At 47.4% G+C, this 20,802-nt stretch overlaps 1 protein-coding gene across 2 annotated transcripts in view; it reads left to right on the top strand.

The window, feature by feature from the left end:
* The window catches only part of adam19a (ADAM metallopeptidase domain 19a), a 171,399-nt gene that overhangs the window by 69,246 nt on the left and 81,351 nt on the right, over nt 1-20,802 (top strand). The window contains exon 3 of one of the 2 annotated variants that reach the window (XM_069671980.1): nt 17,999-18,075. In XM_069671980.1, coding sequence (XP_069528081.1) covers nt 17,999-18,075 — 77 coding nt within the window. The remainder of the gene's footprint in view (nt 1-17,998; nt 18,076-20,802) is intronic. The other variant, XM_069671981.1, reaches the window with a different exon arrangement.

The following is a 20,802-nucleotide window of genomic DNA, read 5'->3' as shown; positions in this document are numbered from 1 at the left end:
GATGTAGTTCTCTCAGCATCCTCTCAGCCTGTTTATTGTCATTAAATCTCAGTAACATCTGTTTGTCGTGGCTTCATAGCGCTGTAGTGAGACAGATCTCAGCCCACCTGTGACTTGCTAGATACAGTGAAACTGCCACTCAGAGAAACCCTGGTACTGACCCGAGCTAACAGCTCCTCACAATGGGCCCTGGTCCGCCTCGAGGAGCTGGATATGTGAGCTTCCTGTGGATGAAAGCTCGAGAAGCAGAAGTTGGGCTGTTGTTGGCACAGTTGGACACGTCTCCACTCACACTCAGCGTGTTTTTAAACTCCACCTCGCTCGAGGACTAATGTGATTGTGACACCACTTTGTGAGATGACTGTGTGAGCGCGGCTCGGCTGCTAACGATGACACAGCTCTGTTGGGTTAGACAGGAAGAGGTGACATTTACAACAAACTACTTTACCAACACGATGACTCGGTGAGTAACAGCGGCCGAGCTCATCATCAACTGTTTTCCAAACCTCTTGATGCAGTCGGGTCAAACACACATTGGTTTAATAACTGTTGTCTGGGCCACAGCCAATCAGATTACAGCACGAGGACAGGGCGGCTGAAGGGAGGCAGAGAGGACGACATGACGGACGAACGTGATCACATTTATCTGTAATTGAGCATTTTAACGTCTCTGTCTACGTCTGCGTGCTTATCAGGCTGAACTCTGAGAGCGGCTGCAGCCTCACCGCACCATCAGCCCTGCTACTGCTGCAGCTAAAGCATGTTGACATACAGCCCCATCCTCCGACTCGTATCCACCTGCTTCATGCACCTGTGTGTGAAGTATGCTGTAACGCACATCAGCCAATCTTTTCCCTGCGATCTTTTCAGAGTCACTGAGATCGCAGCCTTCGTCATGTAGAGTCTGTTTACTGTCAGCATTCAGAATATTGTATATTGTATTGTTATGTATATTGTTTAAGATTCTTTAAACCTTCCTGATACTGGGTTTGGTTAAGCTGAGATATTTATTACGTAATCAATTCAACTATTCAGTCAAAGGAAAAGTCACATGCTAGCTATGCAGCTGTTTACACCTAGCGTTAGCATCGTCCTCAGGCCAAGCGTTGTTGGCTGCGTGTGCAAAGTGTCGTGAGACTCAAAGCTTTGATTTCAGAGATGCATTTTTACAGTTGAGGCCAAATTTGTAAAGGTTTTAACACATCCAGCACTTTGATCATGGAGGCATGTGTTTATATATCTTTATCCTTTTCACCGCTGTGTTTGTTAGTTCTGCAGAGCAATGAGAAGCTGGGGTCATGGTGCCCGTATGTTTCCGTGTAGTGTAAAGTGTGATAAACCCTGTGTGCAGTTATTTTAAAGGTGACACTGTGACAGAGAGCCACAGGTTGACCCTGGCTCTTTATGATGCAGTGGATCTGTTGGACGGAGCACAGCACCCATCAGGTGTGTGTTTGCTCCACTGAAGGCTTCTTTAAACCATGCAGACTCTCCGGCTGCAGCGCGGCTCCTTTAAGAGCGACTCTTTGTGTTGTGTTCTTGGAAAGACGCTCTCTCGTAATGACCCGTGTCACGCTGAAAGCATGCGAGCACAGATTTGGATTCTGCTGCGTGACGAGTGAGACTGAGGTCACCGCCAGAAATCACACATTTGGACTTGGACACATTTTGAGCCGGTTTGTAAAGAAGCTCTATTTCTGCTGCGTTCCCTCCTGCTCTCTGGAGCCTGAGTTATATTCACAGTGTGTGTCTAAATTATTGATAATGTAAACCTGAAGAGACGCTTGTTAACTCCACATTCATTATGTATCATGATGTTAAAAATGTCAGTAGTTTTTAGTAATTAGAATTAGTATTAAGTGGAGGCAGAATACTTAATGACTGCTGTCATCAAACATTTATTGGCCAGAGTTGCAAGGATGAGAGGCGCTGCACAAACTGAACGTCATCGTGATCCGGACACGTCCGTCCTGCTGGTGAAGTCAATATATATATATATATATATATCTGAGCTGCTAATGTGTAATGTGTTTACTGACCCAGGCCGTACACTGACAGCAGCTATATCCTTTCAAACAGGGTCGGTTAAGTTTATATGTTCTTTAATCACACTGGTGTCGCAGGCAGTGTTGGTAACGTTACATTTAAAGTAACTGGTGACATTGCTGCGTTTCCTCCTGAGGAAAGTAACGTGTTAGATGACTGTTGTGTTCCCAAACATTAACTCCCCTCTGCGCGTCGTTCCACATGTGTGTTACATCATCAGGACGGCGTGCAGCCTGCTGCACGTCTACCTGTGAATGTGTCGACTCTGCCGTCTCTGCGTCGCCTCGGTTACGGCCCATAATCTGTAACTCTGCAGCCTGATAACAGGACTCACAGACGCAGTATAACCTTTAACCTTTATCATGCTAACAGTCTGACAGTGAACTGGGCAGAGGCATACAGTATTAGGCACAGCTGTTTCCATGACAACAACACAGGCTCTTAGTCCCACCAGTGTTGTGGAGCTGTGTTTAGCTGCAGACGCTTCTTCACGTTTGAAGTCGAGCTCTTCACAGCTGACGAGCACTTCTCCTCCACACACAGCTTACATTTCACCGTCATGTTGTTCTCGTCCCTTTCACCCAAACATTCAGAATAATGTGAATATTTCCACAAAGTAAACGCTGTCCTCTCTGACAGCTACACATGCGCACTGACACAGCTGTGTTTACCTTCTGCAGGTACGCAGCGACCTGCCAAGAAGGAGGAGAGAAACAGACACAGAGCTTCAGGGAGTTTCTGTTTCTGTGGCGACAAAAGGAAAAGAGAAATACGCTGATTTATTTTACAGTCACAGATTACTGTTGATGAGAAAGTAACTCAGTAACTTGCAGAACTAACGTGCCACGTTACTCGTTGCAACAAAATAGTCAGGTAGTCATCCGTTGCATCAGAAATGGTCTAACCAAACTCCATTCAAAAAACAAGCACTTTTAAAGTTGTTGGCTTGTCCTCTGGCAGACAGACCTGACACAGACTGTGTACAAACCTGCATCATCATGTAGTTGTTTCAGCTTCCTGTCAACCTGTTTAATGTCATTAAATCTCAGTAGTTGGTGGTTTTGGTTTCAGATAAACGAACAGGACAGTTTATAAGCCTGTTTGTCTCCTTTCTGATTGGGCACACATAAACCTGACTCTTTAGGTTAACAAGAGGTTTCACTTTCAGACTAAATTATACAACTGCTTTAAAACTCGCCAACTCGACTCTGACTCTGGAATAACACACACATTCCTGGGAAGTAATTTTCCATCCATCCTCTCCTCGTCTTCCAGCTGCCTACCACTTCTGGAAGTGTGTGTGTGTGTGTGTGTGTGTGTGTGTGTACTTGGAGGCTCTAATTGCGGGTCTGAGCCAGGTGGACGTCAGGTGCTAATAGCTAGCAGAGAGCGGTGTGTGTGTGTGTGTGTGTGTGTGTGTGTGTGTGTGTGTGCGATCCGTTTGGACGTGCTACAAAGTGCCTGGGATGGAGATGAAGATGGACTTCCTCTTAGGCCCCAAAAGCAATCTGCTACCTGGAGTTCCTCGCTTTACATCCCACAATGTCTGCGCCGGGGAATTGAGCCTGCCAGTCTCCGATAAGGACCCAGCCGCCTCTTTAACCATGCCGGTGCTCATTTACTCGTGCTAGATCAAATCCCCCGAGGCCCTCGGCTCCCCTCTGAATCCCTCTTTACGGCCCGAGGCCACTCATTGAGAAATGAAAGTGGAAAGTCTCACCTGTGAGCTGCGGCTGGAGGGCCGGCAGGTGGAAGGAACGGATACCAGAAACCATCTTCACCCGTCTCGTATATCAGAGAGTCATTTTGTGGTTTTTAATGCGCTTCTCACGGGACGCTTTCATCTCTTTCTTTTTGAAATTCATCTCCTCAGCTGGTTTCTGTGCGTCTGCTCGGTGTGAGAGGAGAGCGCGTCAGAGACGAGCCCGACTGCTGGTGTAAATAAAGCTTTTCTTGTGCACAGGTACGACGCGCCCAGGTGCTCAGACGGCTGCTTTCTTTATGAGATCTCTTTATTAGAGGTGATGAGGAACAAGAAGTTCATTTAAGTGTTTATTTTCTGACACTACAAACACTTCTGAACTCGTTACTTTACCTTTAAGTCGTTTGAGGGAAAATATTTCTTATTTCTGTTCTGCGTCATCGTGACGTCTTCGCTCCCTGTCGCTGTCGACAACACGTGGTACGGAAAAGTATCGATGTTTTGAACGTTTGAACAACCTTACATCAGCAGCCTGTTTTACACACAGGTGGCAGGAACACACCTGTGAGACTCTCACTTCCATCTGAATGTGTTGTTTAAAGCCCTTTGTCGCGCTGGCAGCGGCTCAGTGTCGATGCATTCTGACTTTGGCACGCTTCAGCTCATAATCTGAGCAGTGATGGAGTCCAATTTGGAGCAGGAGATAAGACGACGCTCTCTCACCCCGGCTCGGCTCTGTCCCGTCCTCTGTGCCAAAAGGTGAATGTAAAGGTGGATCCAAGCAGGCGAGCGATCTGCACGTCTATGCGTGGCAGATTAAGCTGCAGCCAGGTGTACAAATCTGTCTGTTGTTGGTGTGTTTGAGGTGTAACTGTGTGGCTGTTTAGCCTCCTTAAGTGAAGAGTTTTGTTTTACTGCTCTCACATCCAGTTTGGCTTCATGACCCTGATGACCCCAGCAGCAGCAGCAGCAGCAGCAGCAGCAGCAGCAGCAGCAGCAGGCCGTGTGAGTGAAATCGTGCTGGTGAACCATAAAGCCATGAAGGAGACGGACCTAAAGAGCCCCAGCTCTGTGACTCTTGATTAGAGGTGTTTTCTCAGGAACAGACCGAGACGATATAGAAGTTTGTTTGATGCTTTCTGACTTCCTGTGGCTCTGAGTGTCGTGATCACATGACTCGTGTGTTTCTGGAACCTTCCTGTCTGTGCTCATACTGAAACTCTTTTGTATTCAGGGTCGATCAGATGCTCTCAGTCACAGAGTTGCTCTTTGGCACCAGCTGATGGTGTATCAATAAGAACAGCAGCGTGTCTCCGGCCTGGAGCAGCAGATGATCCATGATCCAGCCTCTCTCAGCGGAGCTCTTCCGGCTCAGCCTGCTGCTCCCTCGCTTCAGTCCGGAGCTGCTGAATAAGTGGAGAAGGTGTCTGTCTGTGGGGGTTTGTAGCAGCTGGTAATGCAGTTCACTGTAAGTAGGCCACATCTTTGACTGTTAAATGTGTTTGAGCCGTAAGTAGTGAGGTGTGTTTGGATTAAGTACCCGGCCAGGAGACAGCACAGATATTTTCATATTACCCTGAAAGCAGAGCGCTCCGTCAATCGCTCACACTTACTTTCCTAACAGCTTCTTTATTTGTAAGTGGCTTTGGAGGAGCGCGCTTTATCGCGCCCGGCTCCAGGTGAATATTAAAGAGGTAAACAAAGGAGCTCTCAGAGACGATAGAGGACAAAAGTTACAAACAGCAGCTCGGCTTTCTTCCAGCCGCCCGTGTCCATTTGCAAAAACATTTCATGCAGAGGAGAGACACTTTGAGTGACTCACTTCTTAGCTAATAAATGACACTTAAAGAGGAGCTGTGGAACGTTGCACACCTCCGCCTGCTTTGACTTACTCTGCAGTCTGAACCAAAGGTACACAATGTTATGGAGCGTAATGACTGGCAGCAAATGGACCAGATCAGAGGAACGTCAGGTGTCAGAATGATGATATGCTTTGTGATGAGGTTAGACGCTACGTTTCTAACATCAGAATCTTCCAATCCACCAAACTCCATTTATAAAAACACAGATTTTACCTTTCAGAAGACAGGAGTTACTGATGTACTGCTGCAGGGACGGATGGATGGATGGAGGGACGGATGGAGGGACGGATGGATGGAGGGACGGATGGATGGACGGATGGATGGACGGATGGATGGACGGAGGGATGGATGGATGGACGGATGGATGGATGGATGGAGGGATGGAGGGAGGGAGGGAGGGAGGGAGGGATGGATGGATGGACGGACGGATGGAGGGAGGGAGGGAGGGAGGGAGGGAGGGAGGGACGGACGGACGGACGGATGGAGGGATGGATGGAGGGATGGACGGGACAGTATGTGCGTGTGCTGAGGCGTGCATGTGTAAAGTAGTTTGTTTGTTATTTGACACAAACCTGTTTCAGTCCAACCTCGACACGTTAAACACCAAAGACACAACAACACAAACAAAGTTACTCGGTGAGGCAGCGGGAGACAAACCAACCGCAGTCTGCTAAAACGAGTGTTTTGTGAATGGAGTCTGGTGGCTTCGAGGAGAGCGATGTAACACAGGTTACTATGTAACTTTGCTTACTGTCTCGTTACCAATTCAGCCGTTAAAAAAGACGATGGCTTTGTCCTCATATCGCCCCGGGTTTAGAACGAGCTAATGTAGCTCGTTAGCTGTCAGGCTACATCATCCATAGCCGGAGAAGCGTCCCAAAGACAACCTCTCAAGGCAGCAGCAGACCAGCACCTCCCCTTCTCTGCCAGGTAGATTCCTGTTTTGTAGTGATTCCAACATGTGTCGTACCTGTTGGTCATTCAGACCCGAACATAACTCCCCTTTAAGTCCCATCATGCACCATGGTGCCTCTGTCTTCTGAAGCCGTCAGCAGTGTGAAGACGTGAAACACAGTCGGGAGCTGCTTCAGATGATTAGTCACAGATCGTAGGAGACTGAATCTGCCTGCTCTGTCCTGAGACGACTCGACGACTCCCTCGGCTCTAATCGGGTGTGTTTGTTGCTTGTTGGAGGAGGAGCCGTTTTCTCAGAACTATTAGTGGTGAAAAAAAGGGATTTTCATTTTCCTTAAAAGAGGCGTCACGCTGTGCAGGCGCCCGGTGAAATATCACGCGGTGAGTCACACTGAGCGGGGCGTCCGAGGGAAGAGCGTTTGATTTCTATGGAAATGATTTGTATGAAATGAAACTGTTTGGAAGTAAAGTTGTTGTGATAATCTGAGAGCAGCTGCTCGTCACAGATGTGCTCCGTCTCTCGTCAACATTAAGATGCTAATAATGAGCAGAGATCAGCCTCACATCTTCGTCCTTCGGGGAGTTCAAGGACGTTCAAGGACGTTCCCTCCCTCCTTTAATTGTTGCTGTTCTCCTGAAGCCTGAGATGTCCTCCAGCTGTGTTTGATGTCTTTAGAAGCGGCTGCAGAGATAGCTGGTTGTGCGTCTGATGACGGAGTAAAGCTAAGTGCTTCAGCAGAGTCGTCTGTCTGCAGGAGAAATGTGGAGCTGCAGAGACGAAAACAAGAGAGGCGTTAATCCCACAGAGGTCTGAAATAATGACACAATGAGCCGGAGCTGCTCTCACACAGCACACTAATGAAACAGCAGGAAACAGAGAGGCTTTATTTATTATAGCATCAGTCAGGGCAGGCAGAGGTCACTGAGGGAGGAGGAGGTGAACGTGTGCTCAAACATTTCACTGCGTTGTGTTTCTAACTCTTCAGTTTCACTGCTGTGTGTTTATAAGCTGACCGTTTGAATCAGAGTCGAATGAAACCAGAGAGAAGTTGAATCTCTGCACGAACAGAGGTAGAGCAGCAACACGGCGTGCACGTCCACAGAGAGGTCACATCCACACGGCGTGCACGTCCACAGAGAGGTCACGTCCACACGGCGTGCACGTCCACAGAGAGGTCACGTCCACACGGCGTGCACGTCCACAGAGAGGTCACGTCCACACGGCGTGCACGTCCACAGAGAGGTCACGTCCACACGTACACATGTTTCAGACGCAGCTCTTTCTCTGCTCTGACCTTTCGTCACTGAACACGGACCTTTTGTAAAACTCAGGTTGCAGTCTTCGCAGGCTGTGAGTGGAGCGTCCTCCGTGGACCGCCTCCTTCGAAGGCTGCAGCCCGTGGATTGGGACACAGCTAGCGCCGCCTGTTGGCGTGGCGTTTCTCATGACAGCGTTTGCGTTTGGAGGGAGGTTTTTTATGTCCGTGCTTTTGTACCCGTGAGTTTTGTTGTGCTCGAGCTGTGATGGCTGTTTGTTGGATTCAAACAGTATCATGCACACAGACCTCCTGCAGCCTGACGCCCACGCGTCCTCACTGTGTTTCAAACTGCATGTGACAAAGAGTAATGACATCATCAACAAATGTGCAACACGCCGACACAAAGGACCGACACCTTCGCTTCCTGTTGCAAAGAGAATGAGCTTACCGCACTCAGCAGCCAGCTGATGATGTCATCAAGAAAACATAATCACTGAGAAGATTAAAGTGTGAAACGACTGGAGGCTTTTAGCTGTGATCGTTTTCAGTGTTGGTGCATGATGTGCAGACGGAGCCCTGACAGGCGCCTGCAGGACGTCTGCTCTTAAAGGGTTAACAGAGAACGTGTGCACACTTGGACCGTCCCACAGACGCCTCTTCAGTAATTGCATTCCAGTTATTTTGGCTGTGAGAAGTCGCCTCTCTGGCTTTGGGCTGCAGATTGTCTGGCTTGTTGTGCAGCGTCTGTGTTTCCCCCTCTGGTTGCTCATATTTCTGTCCAGCTCCACAAAACGCTCCTCTCAGACAAACCTGTGATTGTAGATGTTTCTGTGTGACAGGGCGGCTGCTGTGCAGAAACCTGTCTGTACAGAGAAGCAGGAGCAATCTGCGGCCGTCATGTGCGGCTGCAGGTCTGTGATGTGGCCCGAGCTGCACGACAGCCTCAGTCTGACAGAAGACTTTAGAAAGAGGAGACAGTGTGTGTGAAGTTTCTCTTCCTAATCTTCACTCCATCGACGCTCTGTGAGGATTTAATCTGTGATTAGCTCTCCTGCAGGGTCGTGTCCTTGATCTCTCCTGTTATTCGCTCACTCATTAAAGCTTCTTCGTCTCCGTCTCCGTCCTCTGATTCATCTGCAGAACACAAAGTGTCTCCGGCTGGAAGAGGCCCGCTGTCTCTTACAGCAGAACCCAAATGAGAGTTTGTAACAAAGGTTGACGAAGGGAAAGCAGGGCGCTCGCTGGCATCGTAATCAAACAGAATCCTTCCAGAAACAGAGCCAGCTTTAATACAAGGCTTCTCTGTGTGGCCCCTTCGCTTCGACGCAGACCTCCAGCTGTGCCATCACAATAACGTGCATCTCTGAATCCTTCTTGGACAGACTGCTGCTGATTAAGCCAGCCGCTGGTGTCTGTTTTTCATTCTGCGTGGGAAATTCCTGCGCAGTGGATTGGAGCAGCCGGTCTGGGTGCTGCGATGCATGTGATTAGCCTGGATACCGTGTCTGCCTCAGCGTGAGGCGTCGTCAGAGCCAAGAGACCCTAACAAGGCTCACAAACAAGCTGGAGGCAGAGCAGCCGCTCGCTGGGAACAGTGCTGATGTCTGACGGCTGTTTGCAGGACAGGGAGGCGAGCATGTGTCCTGGCTTTTGTTCATCTTTTCCTTCGGCCTGATGGAACCAAACGAGACCTTTTAACCCTTTAAAAACCGACCTCAGCAAACAGAACAGCTGCAGCCTGCATTGTCTTTGCAGCAGAAAGCTAACACGCTACATGCCCTGTGAAACCAGGTGAAGCTTTGGCAGCAGGAGATCTTTTTACAAACTCCTCTTTATCTGACCCATAAGACAAAACTATATCGAGAGCATCACTTACAACACCTCCCGTTTAGCTTCAACAGATCCTTCATGTATGAAGCAAAATGCTGTCGGACACAGTCGGATGCTCGCCTCATGTACGGACACAAGCAGGAAGCTTTGGACCACAGCTCCTGCAGCTGTTATCTGCTGTGATTGAGGCTGTCATGATAGCTGGGTTAGCATCATGAGCTATCACGCCTCACTCAGGCTTTGACTCGAGCCACCATGCTAACGCTGTAGCTGTGTCTCAATCCAGGGGCTGCATCCTTCAAAGGACGCGGCCTACAAAGGCTGCATCATTCGTAGCCTGCGTAGACGCTGAGGCTGAAACGAGACGGTCTGGCCTACAGAGGCGTTCCTGTTTGCGTCACCAGCTGTTCCCACCCTTACATCACAGAAAGGTGCTCCTGTTGCCTAGATACAGGTAGCTAGCTGGCTAACTAGCTATCATAACTAACGTCACATAACTTCAACTATTCATTGAATTGAAACTAAAATCTGTTCCATTTAAAGTGTACGTCCTTTGAAGGATGCAGCCCCTGCATTGGGTCACAGCTACAGAGCTAACACAGTGGCTCAGGTCAAAGTCTGACGCAGGGAGCTAGCCTCTCTAGCTGCCTGATAGCTCATGATGCTAACCCAGCTAACGTGATGGCCTCAGTCACAGCAGACAACACAAACCACTGCACACACAAGAGGCCGAGGCCCAAAGCTGCTCCTGTTTGTTTGTCTTTTTCTACATTTCCACCAGGTGCATCATGGGAAATAATCTTTCATCAGAAACATGAGTGCTTGTATTGTTTGTAACTAAAGATGGGAGTGCTCGAGTATTCATAGACACACTGATACTTGGCTCCAGACGCCTCCTCTCGACCCGACAGATCACTCAAAGCTGTCGACTCCCCACTCTCGCTCAGCGGGGTTTGATGGGCGGAGTAATAAGCACCTTGCCCCCCCCCCGCCTACACCTCTCCTCTCTCCTCTCAGAATAAGACTTGTTTAATTTTAGCCGCTTTGATGCACATTTGACACCGATTAATTATAGAGCCTCTTCATGTCACAGTACGGGAGAGGATTGTTATTCAGCAGCAGCTCGACCTCGGCTCTCACGCCTCCTCCTCCTCCGTCCTCCTCTGCCCTCCTCTGCAGACCCTCTCAGCCCTGATCGTCTCCTCCTCCGTCCTCCTCTGCCCTCCTCTGCAGACCCTCTCAGCTCTGATCGTCTCCTCCTCCTCCGTCCTCCTCTGCCCTCCTCTGCAGACCCTCTCAGCCCTGATCGTCTCCTCCTCTGAAGCGCCGTCCTCTCACACCTCTTCCCCGGCCCTTCTCCACGCTGCCTGACTGATCGGGAGAAATTGCAGCGGCGACGACTGAAGCTCCTTCAGTGATTTCATGGCCTAGTTTCACTCAGAGTCAAAAAGGGGAGAGAAAAGTGAATGGCAACTGGACGGCTTCGTCCTGGAACCCTTTCGTCTTTATTGACTGATATTCGGCTCAGATTGTTCTTCTAAGTGTGTGACAACATGACAGAAAGGATCCCTACAGAGATAGACCTTTTTGTTACAGAGGAAGATGATTGTTTTAACCACACACAGACGTTACATCGCTCTCTGCACACACACCAGACTCCATTCATAAAAACACTGATTTTACTTTGAAGAACTTGATTGGTAAGATTGTTGGTGCTATTTTGCATTAAACATATAATCTGTTTATTAGCACTGAACATTAAAAACACCAACGTTACACAATAACACAAAGAAAGTAACGTATTGAGGCAGCTGTGGAGGCAGCGTTTTGTAATGTTAAATGACTGTTTCTGTCTGTCTGACTGTTTTCTGTCAGTGGAGTTTGGTGTCTTTGTCATTTTTAACCAAAAATGAGCTTTTACATCGCTGTCTTCAAAGACACCAGATTCATTTTTACCTCACAGAACATTACAGGTTTATTGCTGCCTTAATCAATTATTGTTTGTTATTTTAGTTTGATTGGGTTATTTTGGATCAAACACAATATTTCTATAACACAGAATAATACAAGACAAGCACCCAAACGAAGCAGAGGTAGAGCAGCAGCTGCTGTGTCCTGTGAGCTTAAATCAGTGTTTTTCTGAATGGAGTCTGGTGTGTCTGCAGAGAGCGATGTAACGTCTGTGTGTGGTTAGTACAATCATCTTCCTCTGTAACAGAAAGGTCTATCTCTGTAGGGATCCTTTCTGTCATGTTGGGATGATGAAGAAAGAAGAAACAAGCCGATTCAGTGGACGTTAGGAAGGATGATGTTGCAGCCATTACAGCCCTAACTGTGGGTAACCTTTAACTGTCCCTGACTGTGGGTGTCCTGTCACAGTGTAAAGCACGAGATGGGCCGTAATCGAGCACAGTGGTAACCCAGAGTGACATCACAGATGTGAAGAGCGGGACATCACCCCATCTCTGTGTTTACTGATCTTCACTCTGTGATGATGACTCCTCTCAGGATCATCAGGGCCTCTCATCAGGTTCTCAGCGTGTCGATTAGTCCAGCTTTGATCCGTCTAATAGGCGTCCTCTGGCTCTGTGTGTGTCTGCTTCACTGAGCACAGACGGAGCTCCATCTGATGCTGCTGTCTCCATCTCTCTCCATCCTGCTCCATCTCTCTCCATCCTGCTTCATCCCGCTCCATCCCTCTCCATCCCGCTCCATCCCTCTCCATCCCTCTCCATCCCGCTCCATCCCTCTCCATCCCTCTCCATCCCGCTCCATCCCTCTCCATCCTGCTCCATCCTGCTCCATCCCTCTCCATCCCTCTCCATCCCGCTCCATCCCTCTCCATCCCTCTCCATCCTGCTCCATCCCTCTCCATCCTGCTCCATCCCTCTCCATCCCTCTCCATCCCTCTCCATCCCTCTCCATCCCTCCTGTGCTGCATGTCTCTCTTCCTGTTTCCCTCTCAGCGTCTCTCTTGATGAATCGAGCCTCTTGAACTTTCCAACTTGCATCCATGTCTTCCTAAACGCTCCGGCCCTGTTGAGCCCACACTTAGAGATAGTTTTGTGTCCTGTTCAATCTAAAATGAAGAACAGAGGTCAGAGGTCATTGTTTCTGCGACAGTAAGGTCAGACTCCCTGTTTCACTGATGTGGATGCTGTCATCACTTTACATTATGTGTGGTTAAAGGGCGTGACGACGGGCAGGCAGCTTCGTCCTATTTAAATCAAACTAAAGTCAAACTAGAGCTTCCCTCCTCCACATGAAACCAGTTGTTGTTGGTGACAAAGTTATTTATGAACAGAAGAAGTGAGAGGCCCGTCAGTGCTGCACTAATGAAACAGACATGTGAAACAAACATGTGAAACGAACATGTGAAACAGACATGTGAAACAAACAGGTGAAACAAACATGTGAAACAGACATGTGAAACAAACATGTGAAACAGACATGTGAAACAAACATGTGAAACAAACATGTGAAACAGACATGTGAAACAAACAGGTGAAACAAACATGTGAAACAGACATGTGAAACAAACATGTGAAACAGACATGTGAAACAAACATGTGAAACAGACATGTGAAACAAACATGTGAAACAGACATGTGAAACAGACATGTGAAACAAACAGGTGAAACAAACATGTGAAACAGACATGTGAAACAAACATGTGAAACAGACATGTGAAACAGACATGTGAAACAAACAGGTGAAACAAACATGTGAAACAGACATGTGAAACAGACATGTGAAACAAACAGGTGAAACAAACAGGTGAAACAGACATGTGAAACAGACATGTGAAACAAACAGGTGAAACAGACATGTGAAACGAACATGTGAAACGAACATGTGAAACAGACATGTGAAACAGACATGTGAAACAAACAGGTGAAACAAACAGGTGAAACAGACATGTGAAACAGACACGTGAAACAAACATGTGAAACGAACATGTGAAACAAACATGTGAAACAGACATGTGAAACAGACATGTGAAACAAACATGTGAAACAGACATGTGAAACAAACATGTGACACAGACATGTGAAACAGACATGTGAAACAAACAGGTGAAACAAACATGTGAAACAGACATGTGAAACAAACATGTGAAACAGACATGTGAAACAAACAGGTGAAACAAACAGGTGAAACAGACATGTGAAACAGACATGTGAAACAAACAGGTGAAACAGACATGTGAAACGAACATGTGAAACGAACATGTGAAACAGACATGTGAAACAAACGTGAAACAGACATGTGAAACAAACAGGTGAAACGAACATGTGAAACAAACAGGTGAAACAGACATGTGAAACGAACATGTGAAATGAACATGTGAAACAGACATGTGAAACAGACATGTGAAACAAACGTGAAACAGACATGTGAAACAAACAGGTGAAACGAACATGTGAAACAAACAGGTGAAACAGACATGTGAAACGAACATGTGAAATGAACATGTGAAACAGACATGTGAAACAGACATGTGAAACAAACATGTGAAACAGACATGTGAAACAGAAGTGAAACAAACATGTGAAACAGACATGTGAAACAAACAGGTGAAACAGACATGTGAAACAGACATGTGAAACGAACATGTGAAACAGACATGTGAAACAAACGTGAAACAGACATGTGAAACGAACATGTGAAACAAACATGTGAAACAGACATGTGAAACAAACGTGAAACAGACATGTGAAACAGACATGTGAAACAAACATGTGAAACAAACAGGTGAAACAGACATGTGAAACAAACACCTCTGCACCGAGTGTCTCTAACAAAGGAACCATTACGTGAGGAGTGTGTGTGAGACTAAAACTAATGTAACCCTCAGCCCGGTGCAGGAACAAAGTGCCTCCCAAAACGAGAGACAAAGAACCAAGAACACAGTGAGGGGAGATGTTTCTGCAGGAGCACGACGCTCCATGAACGAGGGAGGAGCACGAGGTTAGAAACAGTGGCAGCATCATCGTTCTGCACAGAACTTCAGATGCAGCTAGCGTACAAACACATGTACACAGTGTTGCAGTAAGTAGATGTCACAGAGAAGATAAGAGGACGTCAGAAACGTGCATCATGTGCAGATTGCTCGGGATCATATCGTAGTTAATCGCCACTTACAGATTCTGTGTAGGCCCGCAACTGTATTTTAGTACAGGAAGTGTTCTGGTTCCTGTTTGTAGTCTGTTTGTAGTCCAAGTAGTATCGACCAATCACGTATCAGCAGGCTGCAGCGTATGCAGGATGAACAGGTTGGGCAGATCCTACAGATGTGAGGCGTTTGACAGAGTTTAAAGGGTTAATACCTGTGGTCCGTTTCTCTCCTGCCTTCGTCTTAAAGATGTTTAAAACCTCAGAGAGTCTCTGACTGACAGTGAGACCTGATCACACACGTCTCTACACACAGTTTAGACGTATTTATCCTGGTATTACTTTTATGTTGTGTTTGAGCCGGTGGGGGAGCGGCGTGAAGATTAAAGCTGCTGAACCTCGAGAAACGACGAGCAGCCGCCCGAATCACTGCGAGCACAAACACCAGAGGAGGCTGTGAAAGATCGACATACGCAGCTGAGGGATGAGAGGCTTTTTTTTTTTCTCTGAAGCCGTTTGATCAGTAAATGTGCAGATCAACAACAAACTGAGTGAGCAGAGCAGTGAGCCGATCACTCTGAGATGCTCGCCCGCAGATATGAAGAGAGGCAGCGAGGGGGAAGGAAGCGGAGACGCTGCTCCACGAGGGAGACAAACCGGTCATTTCATATTTTGAGCAATGAGGAAATCATGCCGACGAGGACGTCAGACTGAGAGCTGTGAACTTCTCCTTTCTGAACCTTTCACAGTAAAGCTCCACAGCAGTCTGCAGAGACGTCCAGCAGAGAAATTCAGAAACACGTGCAAAAGTCTAAAACAAATGCAACAACGGAAACGAGCTGCAATAACAACATGTGCAACAAATGCACGAACATCAAACGTGCTGCATCCAGAAAGTCAGTTACACACGCAGAAGAAAAACGCTGCAAATCCAGTCGACACAACGGAAGTGCTCCCGGCCCGTAGGGGGCGCTACAGGCAGCATTACTTTTGCGACGCTGCAGAAACATTAAGCTTGATTTGATCCGAGTCAGTAAACATGGTGGCTGAAGAACAATAATGTGAGTATCCAACCAATCAGAGAATTCAGTGCTGGAAGCCCCACCCCCCAAATGTTCCTGTCATTCAGGAGCTGCTTTTCAAGATATTAAATGTTCCTGCAGCCGGTCGGTCGGAGCTTTGTGCGTGCTGTGAGCACGCGACCAATCAGATATGTTCAGCCCTGCACGTCCCACCTCCACAGTCCTTGTGCTATCCTTCTAGCAGGAACCTTTTGGTGGGTAAATCCCAGGACTTTGTTTCGAGCCTGGTTCCCTCAGTGAAACCTCCTAACCTGTTCCTAACAAAGGGTTTAAAAATAAAGCTCATGCTGAGTTCCTGTAGAACTTCGTGCTGTGGAAGCGCGGCTGAAATCTGTCAGGTAAGCACCTCGTTAGAGTAGAGGCACACTTTTTTGACCGCTCCTCGTCCAATTAATGCTCCTCTCCCGCTCACACCTCCCTCACTGCCCTCACACTCCTCCTTCAGCCTGTCAGCAGCGCCGTCCCTCCACACCTTGTCCCTGTTTTCACACCTCCCACTTCACTCGGTGTGACCCTGCCGTGACCGAGCCTCTGTTCCAGCCGGAGGCGCTCCCGACTGAACAGCGCCTGATGAGCGGGAGTCACTCTGTGTTTAATGATGGAGGGAGCAGTGTGAATTAAAGATGGCTTGTTTCTGTTTGCAGAGAGAAACTGAATACAGATTAGAGCTGCAATCTCTCTGCTAATCCCACTTGATGCTTAGATTGTGACGGAGCACACGATTTGATAAGAGAGGAGAGTGTTTGATTCGTCCCGAGGGAAACGGTTGCATCAGTTGCATCACAAATAATAAAGAAGATGAAAGAGATGATCAGAAACGTGACGGTGTCGGGTGAACATCTGAAATATTGATGCACCTGGTAAACGATACTTTGTTCTGGTTTTTATCTCTGACGAGACGGAGCCTGAAGTGACAGACACACAGATGCCCCGATGCCCGTCGTGTCTTTAAACACACCACCTCCACGCTGAGCGCTGAGCGCTGAGCGTGTTCGGTTAAAGAAAGCGTCTGTGTGATCGTGTTGTAGGCCTCGCAGGCGTGCAGCGTCGCTCCACAGACACTCAGCTGCTCTCTGCAGGACGTGTGAAGGTGTCGTGGAGCCTGTAAAGACTTTACGCTGTGTCACACTCTGCGTGTGTGTAAAAGCAGCGCGGGTTATTTCTGTGTCCTGAGGGCTGTGTTTATAATTCCACATGTAGCTGCTCTCAGTGCATCTTCTCTGGACCCTGCATTGACTCAGTGTTTGACCTCTTTGACCTCTTTGACCTCTTGACCTTGTGTTCTTGTTTGTTTCACAGCTGTCTTCAGCTCTGTGTCGTTTCGCAGAAGTGCTGCTGCTCAATCAGCAGAATCAGTTTAACAGAATTTCATCAGTTTCTCAGTTTCACACAGGAAGAAGCTGCACAGAGAAGTGAGCACGTCAGATCATCTGATAGTTATGGTTCCTAACTGGAACAGGAAGAGATCATTCGATGTTTCCTTCTTCACACAAAGACCAAGACATCAGTTTGTCTGATCAGACTTACAGACCACGCTGTGCTTTAGAAACGTGTTTGTTTCTGTCACGTTGGAGCTGAGAGACAATCCCTCAAGTAAGCAGTTAGCTGACAAAACATTTGATCTCAGTCATTTGGACCAACATTTAGAGGCTCTAACATCCTGGTCTGGTACCAGCGATCAAATCCATCACATGTGGATCATTGAACGTCCTCGTGTGTCGCTGTAGATCTGGTCCAGCTGCGCGTCCTCTGACTGTGAAGGAGCCGACGTGATCATATCTTGATCGTAGCTCGACATCCTGACGTTTGATGCTTTGTGTTTTCTTCTTCTCTTTCTCATCTCTCGTCTTCATCTGGTCGTGTTTTCAGCAGCACGTTCTGTGGTCGTTTTAAATGTGCTGTGTGAATACTCTTTGACTGGAGCGGACGTGACGCTCCGACAGGTTGTGATGAGAGTTGATCAGTTATCCCTGAAAAGATTTCCAGGTGAGCCGATATAAAAAGGTTTCCCATGTTTGTGTAACATCTCATCGTCCAGGCCGCTTCAGATGATCCTCGTCCAAGCAGCTAATAACCTGTGTGACCTGTGTGACCTGTGTGACCTGTGTGACCTCTGTTTCTGTGTTTCTGATATGTTGTTGGTCGTCTCCTCCCTGACCCGCTCTCTCTCTCTCTCTCACCCGACAGGAGGAGCACCCAGTCACAGGGGAAATACTGCTCTCCTCCAGCGACCTCCACCTGGTGCTACAAGTGGAACGTAATCAGTGAGTCTGCTTCTCTCGTTCCTTCTTTACCTTTCTGACACCTGAAACACCGTCCGCCGTCTCCTCCTGCAGAGACGGGCGTGAATCAGGAGAGTAAGAGTGAAGTGATGATAGAAGGAGAGCTAAAGCCCCGCCTCTTTTTACAATCTGCCTTGTTAGGCACTTATATCATTAATAATGAAAATCAAAAACACACGATGAGAAAACAAGTTACACATTTGAACAATTTTCTGTTTTTTAAGCTTTGTAATCGATTATTCAGCCACTAACATCATCAAACAGAGCAGGTGAGCCAGGATGCTCAGGATGAAGGTACATTTATGTTCTTCTTCTTACAGAGCTGTGGACTCAGCTCAGGTAATCAGGAGGTGTTTCATTTAGAGCAGAAACAGATGATTTGGGCTTTTGGAGGAGACAAACAGAGGAAGTTAGACGAAGAAGAAGTTCTGAGATGAATGTGGCCGATGTTAAACACACACACACACACACACACACACACACACACACAGTCGGTACACCAAGCCTGAGCCGGAGTCTCAGAGTATCACAGGCCACAGAGCTGCAGAGTCTGTGTTTATTTAAAGTTCGGTCTGGAGCAGAGAATGTAGGTCAGAGACGCAGGAAGCAGGCGCTCTGTCGACGGAGGAGTCACTGGGAATCTTACTGGAAATAAAGTTTATTTTATATACGGGCTGGTTCCACTGGGACGGTGCTGGAACACGGCCAGGTAGACGCATCTGTTTACACTCTGTGGAAGTGATGAAAAGACAGAAGAGAGTTCAGATGAAATGATGGAGAGAGGATCGGACACAGTCTGAAGGATAGAAGATGTCTTGTTCTGATACTTAAAGAATCTTTTACATTTAGTGATGTAACGATACGCTCATGATCCGATACGATCCTGACACTGACATTATAGACTGTCAGATAATGCAGTGAGCCGTAATGCTCATGTATACATTAACAAGCAAACATATGTTCTGTTAGGCTGCAGTCGTGTTATTTACTCAGCATTTCATCGACCGTTTCTAACAGCGTTCAAATGTATGTTTGGTCAGCGTGAGGAGGTGACGGTAACTTTAGGAAACGAAGGCTCTTACTTCCTGTTGACACACACAGCCTCTCGCCGTGTGTGCTGCGGTCCATTTATGTGACCGCAGCATTAACACCAGGACGAGATGTCGCTGCTGACGGGAAGACACTCTGAAAAACCCTGAAAGTGTAACCTAGGCGACATCGCGTGTGACAGCAGCAGCGACCTCCACCACCTCCTCCAGACGCTGCCCCAGCCACAGACTCTGATGCTCGGATGAAGGGCTGCACAAGAAGTGATATCAGAGTGACTCTTCCTGCTGAGGTCGTGGAAACCAGGAAGGGCCAGTTTTCCTTTTGTACCGAGAAAGAATAACGATGACAGTCCTGCCATGTGACTGTTGCACAACTGTGATGGTAAAATTATTCATTCACTCTATTCAGCTACAGACGCAAAGACGTGATGTCGTCTCGCGATTCGTCTCTTCATCTTATCGATTTGACTCGTCACTTTTATGTATCGACTTTTAACTGCTCTGCGAGGTATCGATACGTCCCTGTTTACTACAGAGGAAGTCATTCGATCAGGAAATGTCTTCATAGAAAGATAAAATCATCTCATGATCAATATTAATTAAAACTGTCTCATCAAGACAAAACGTCTCACTATTAGAACCACAGACTGTATAAAAGATGGCCGACATGACAGCTCCATAAAGAGAAGCCAACCCCTCTCTGTCGCCTCCTGCTGGCTGGCTGCAGTATAGCTCATAAAGCCCGCCTCCTCCATGTTAACAGATGGGACATGCGTCAAACTATAAAATCAAAATACACGTCAAATACATTTTTCTCCAACATGTTTCTGTCTTTATAGTTAGTTCTTATCATGCTGATTTATGTCACAGTGTTAATTTTTCTGACAAGTTTACTTTTAATTAGTTATTTGATGCTGTAAAAAGGGGGTGTGGCCTCATGATTGACAGCTCTGTGGACAAATGGGGCTCCTGCAGCGTTCTGTTCCCGAGTAGCAGAGTAGAGGAGGAACGGCGAGAGGAGACGTAACTAACACTAACACTGCAGTCATTGAACTTTCCATCAGCGTGAATATCTGCTTCAGACCGGATACAGATGACGTCACCAGCACAAGATAAATTCAGATCACATTAAAGGATGAAAACTGTCATTAGAATAAAGCATCTCATTATCATAAGGTTGATATTATAATGACTCTAAATGACTAAAATCGAATCGAATCGAAGAACAGGATGATGCTGTTGTGGTTTTGTGTTCATTAGGGGAAACTCTCAGGTGAATACTATATCTGATCAGACTGATAGACTGATAGACTGATAGACTGATAGATGGGGCTTACCAAGTGTGACTCATTCACTTCAAGTCTAAACAGACACGAGGAGGCGGAGGAGGAGGAGGAGGTGGAGACAAGGGTGGAATGAGAATGAGCTGGTAAAGTGCTGCTGGGGGGGAGCTGACCTATACACAGATCCTGAGAATAGATTGAACATGAGAGTATGGAAGCCTGTGTGTGTGTGTGTGTGTGTGTGTGTGTGTGTGTGTGTGTGTGTGTGTAGGTCCAGGAATGCCAGCTGACGTCAGGCTGGGCATGCCTGTGCTGGCTGAAGGAGCCAGAACAGACAGATGACGTGGGATTAGCTGTCAGCTCGTCCGTGAATCACG

The sequence above is a fragment of the Semicossyphus pulcher genome, unplaced genomic scaffold (genome assembly GCF_022749685.1).
Source record: "Semicossyphus pulcher isolate SPU_LCO1_2020_fin unplaced genomic scaffold, fSemPul1.0.p SCAF_21, whole genome shotgun sequence".
Taxonomy (NCBI): domain Eukaryota; kingdom Metazoa; phylum Chordata; class Actinopteri; order Labriformes; family Labridae; genus Semicossyphus; species Semicossyphus pulcher.
This window is presented reverse-complemented; position numbering and strand designations above follow the sequence as displayed.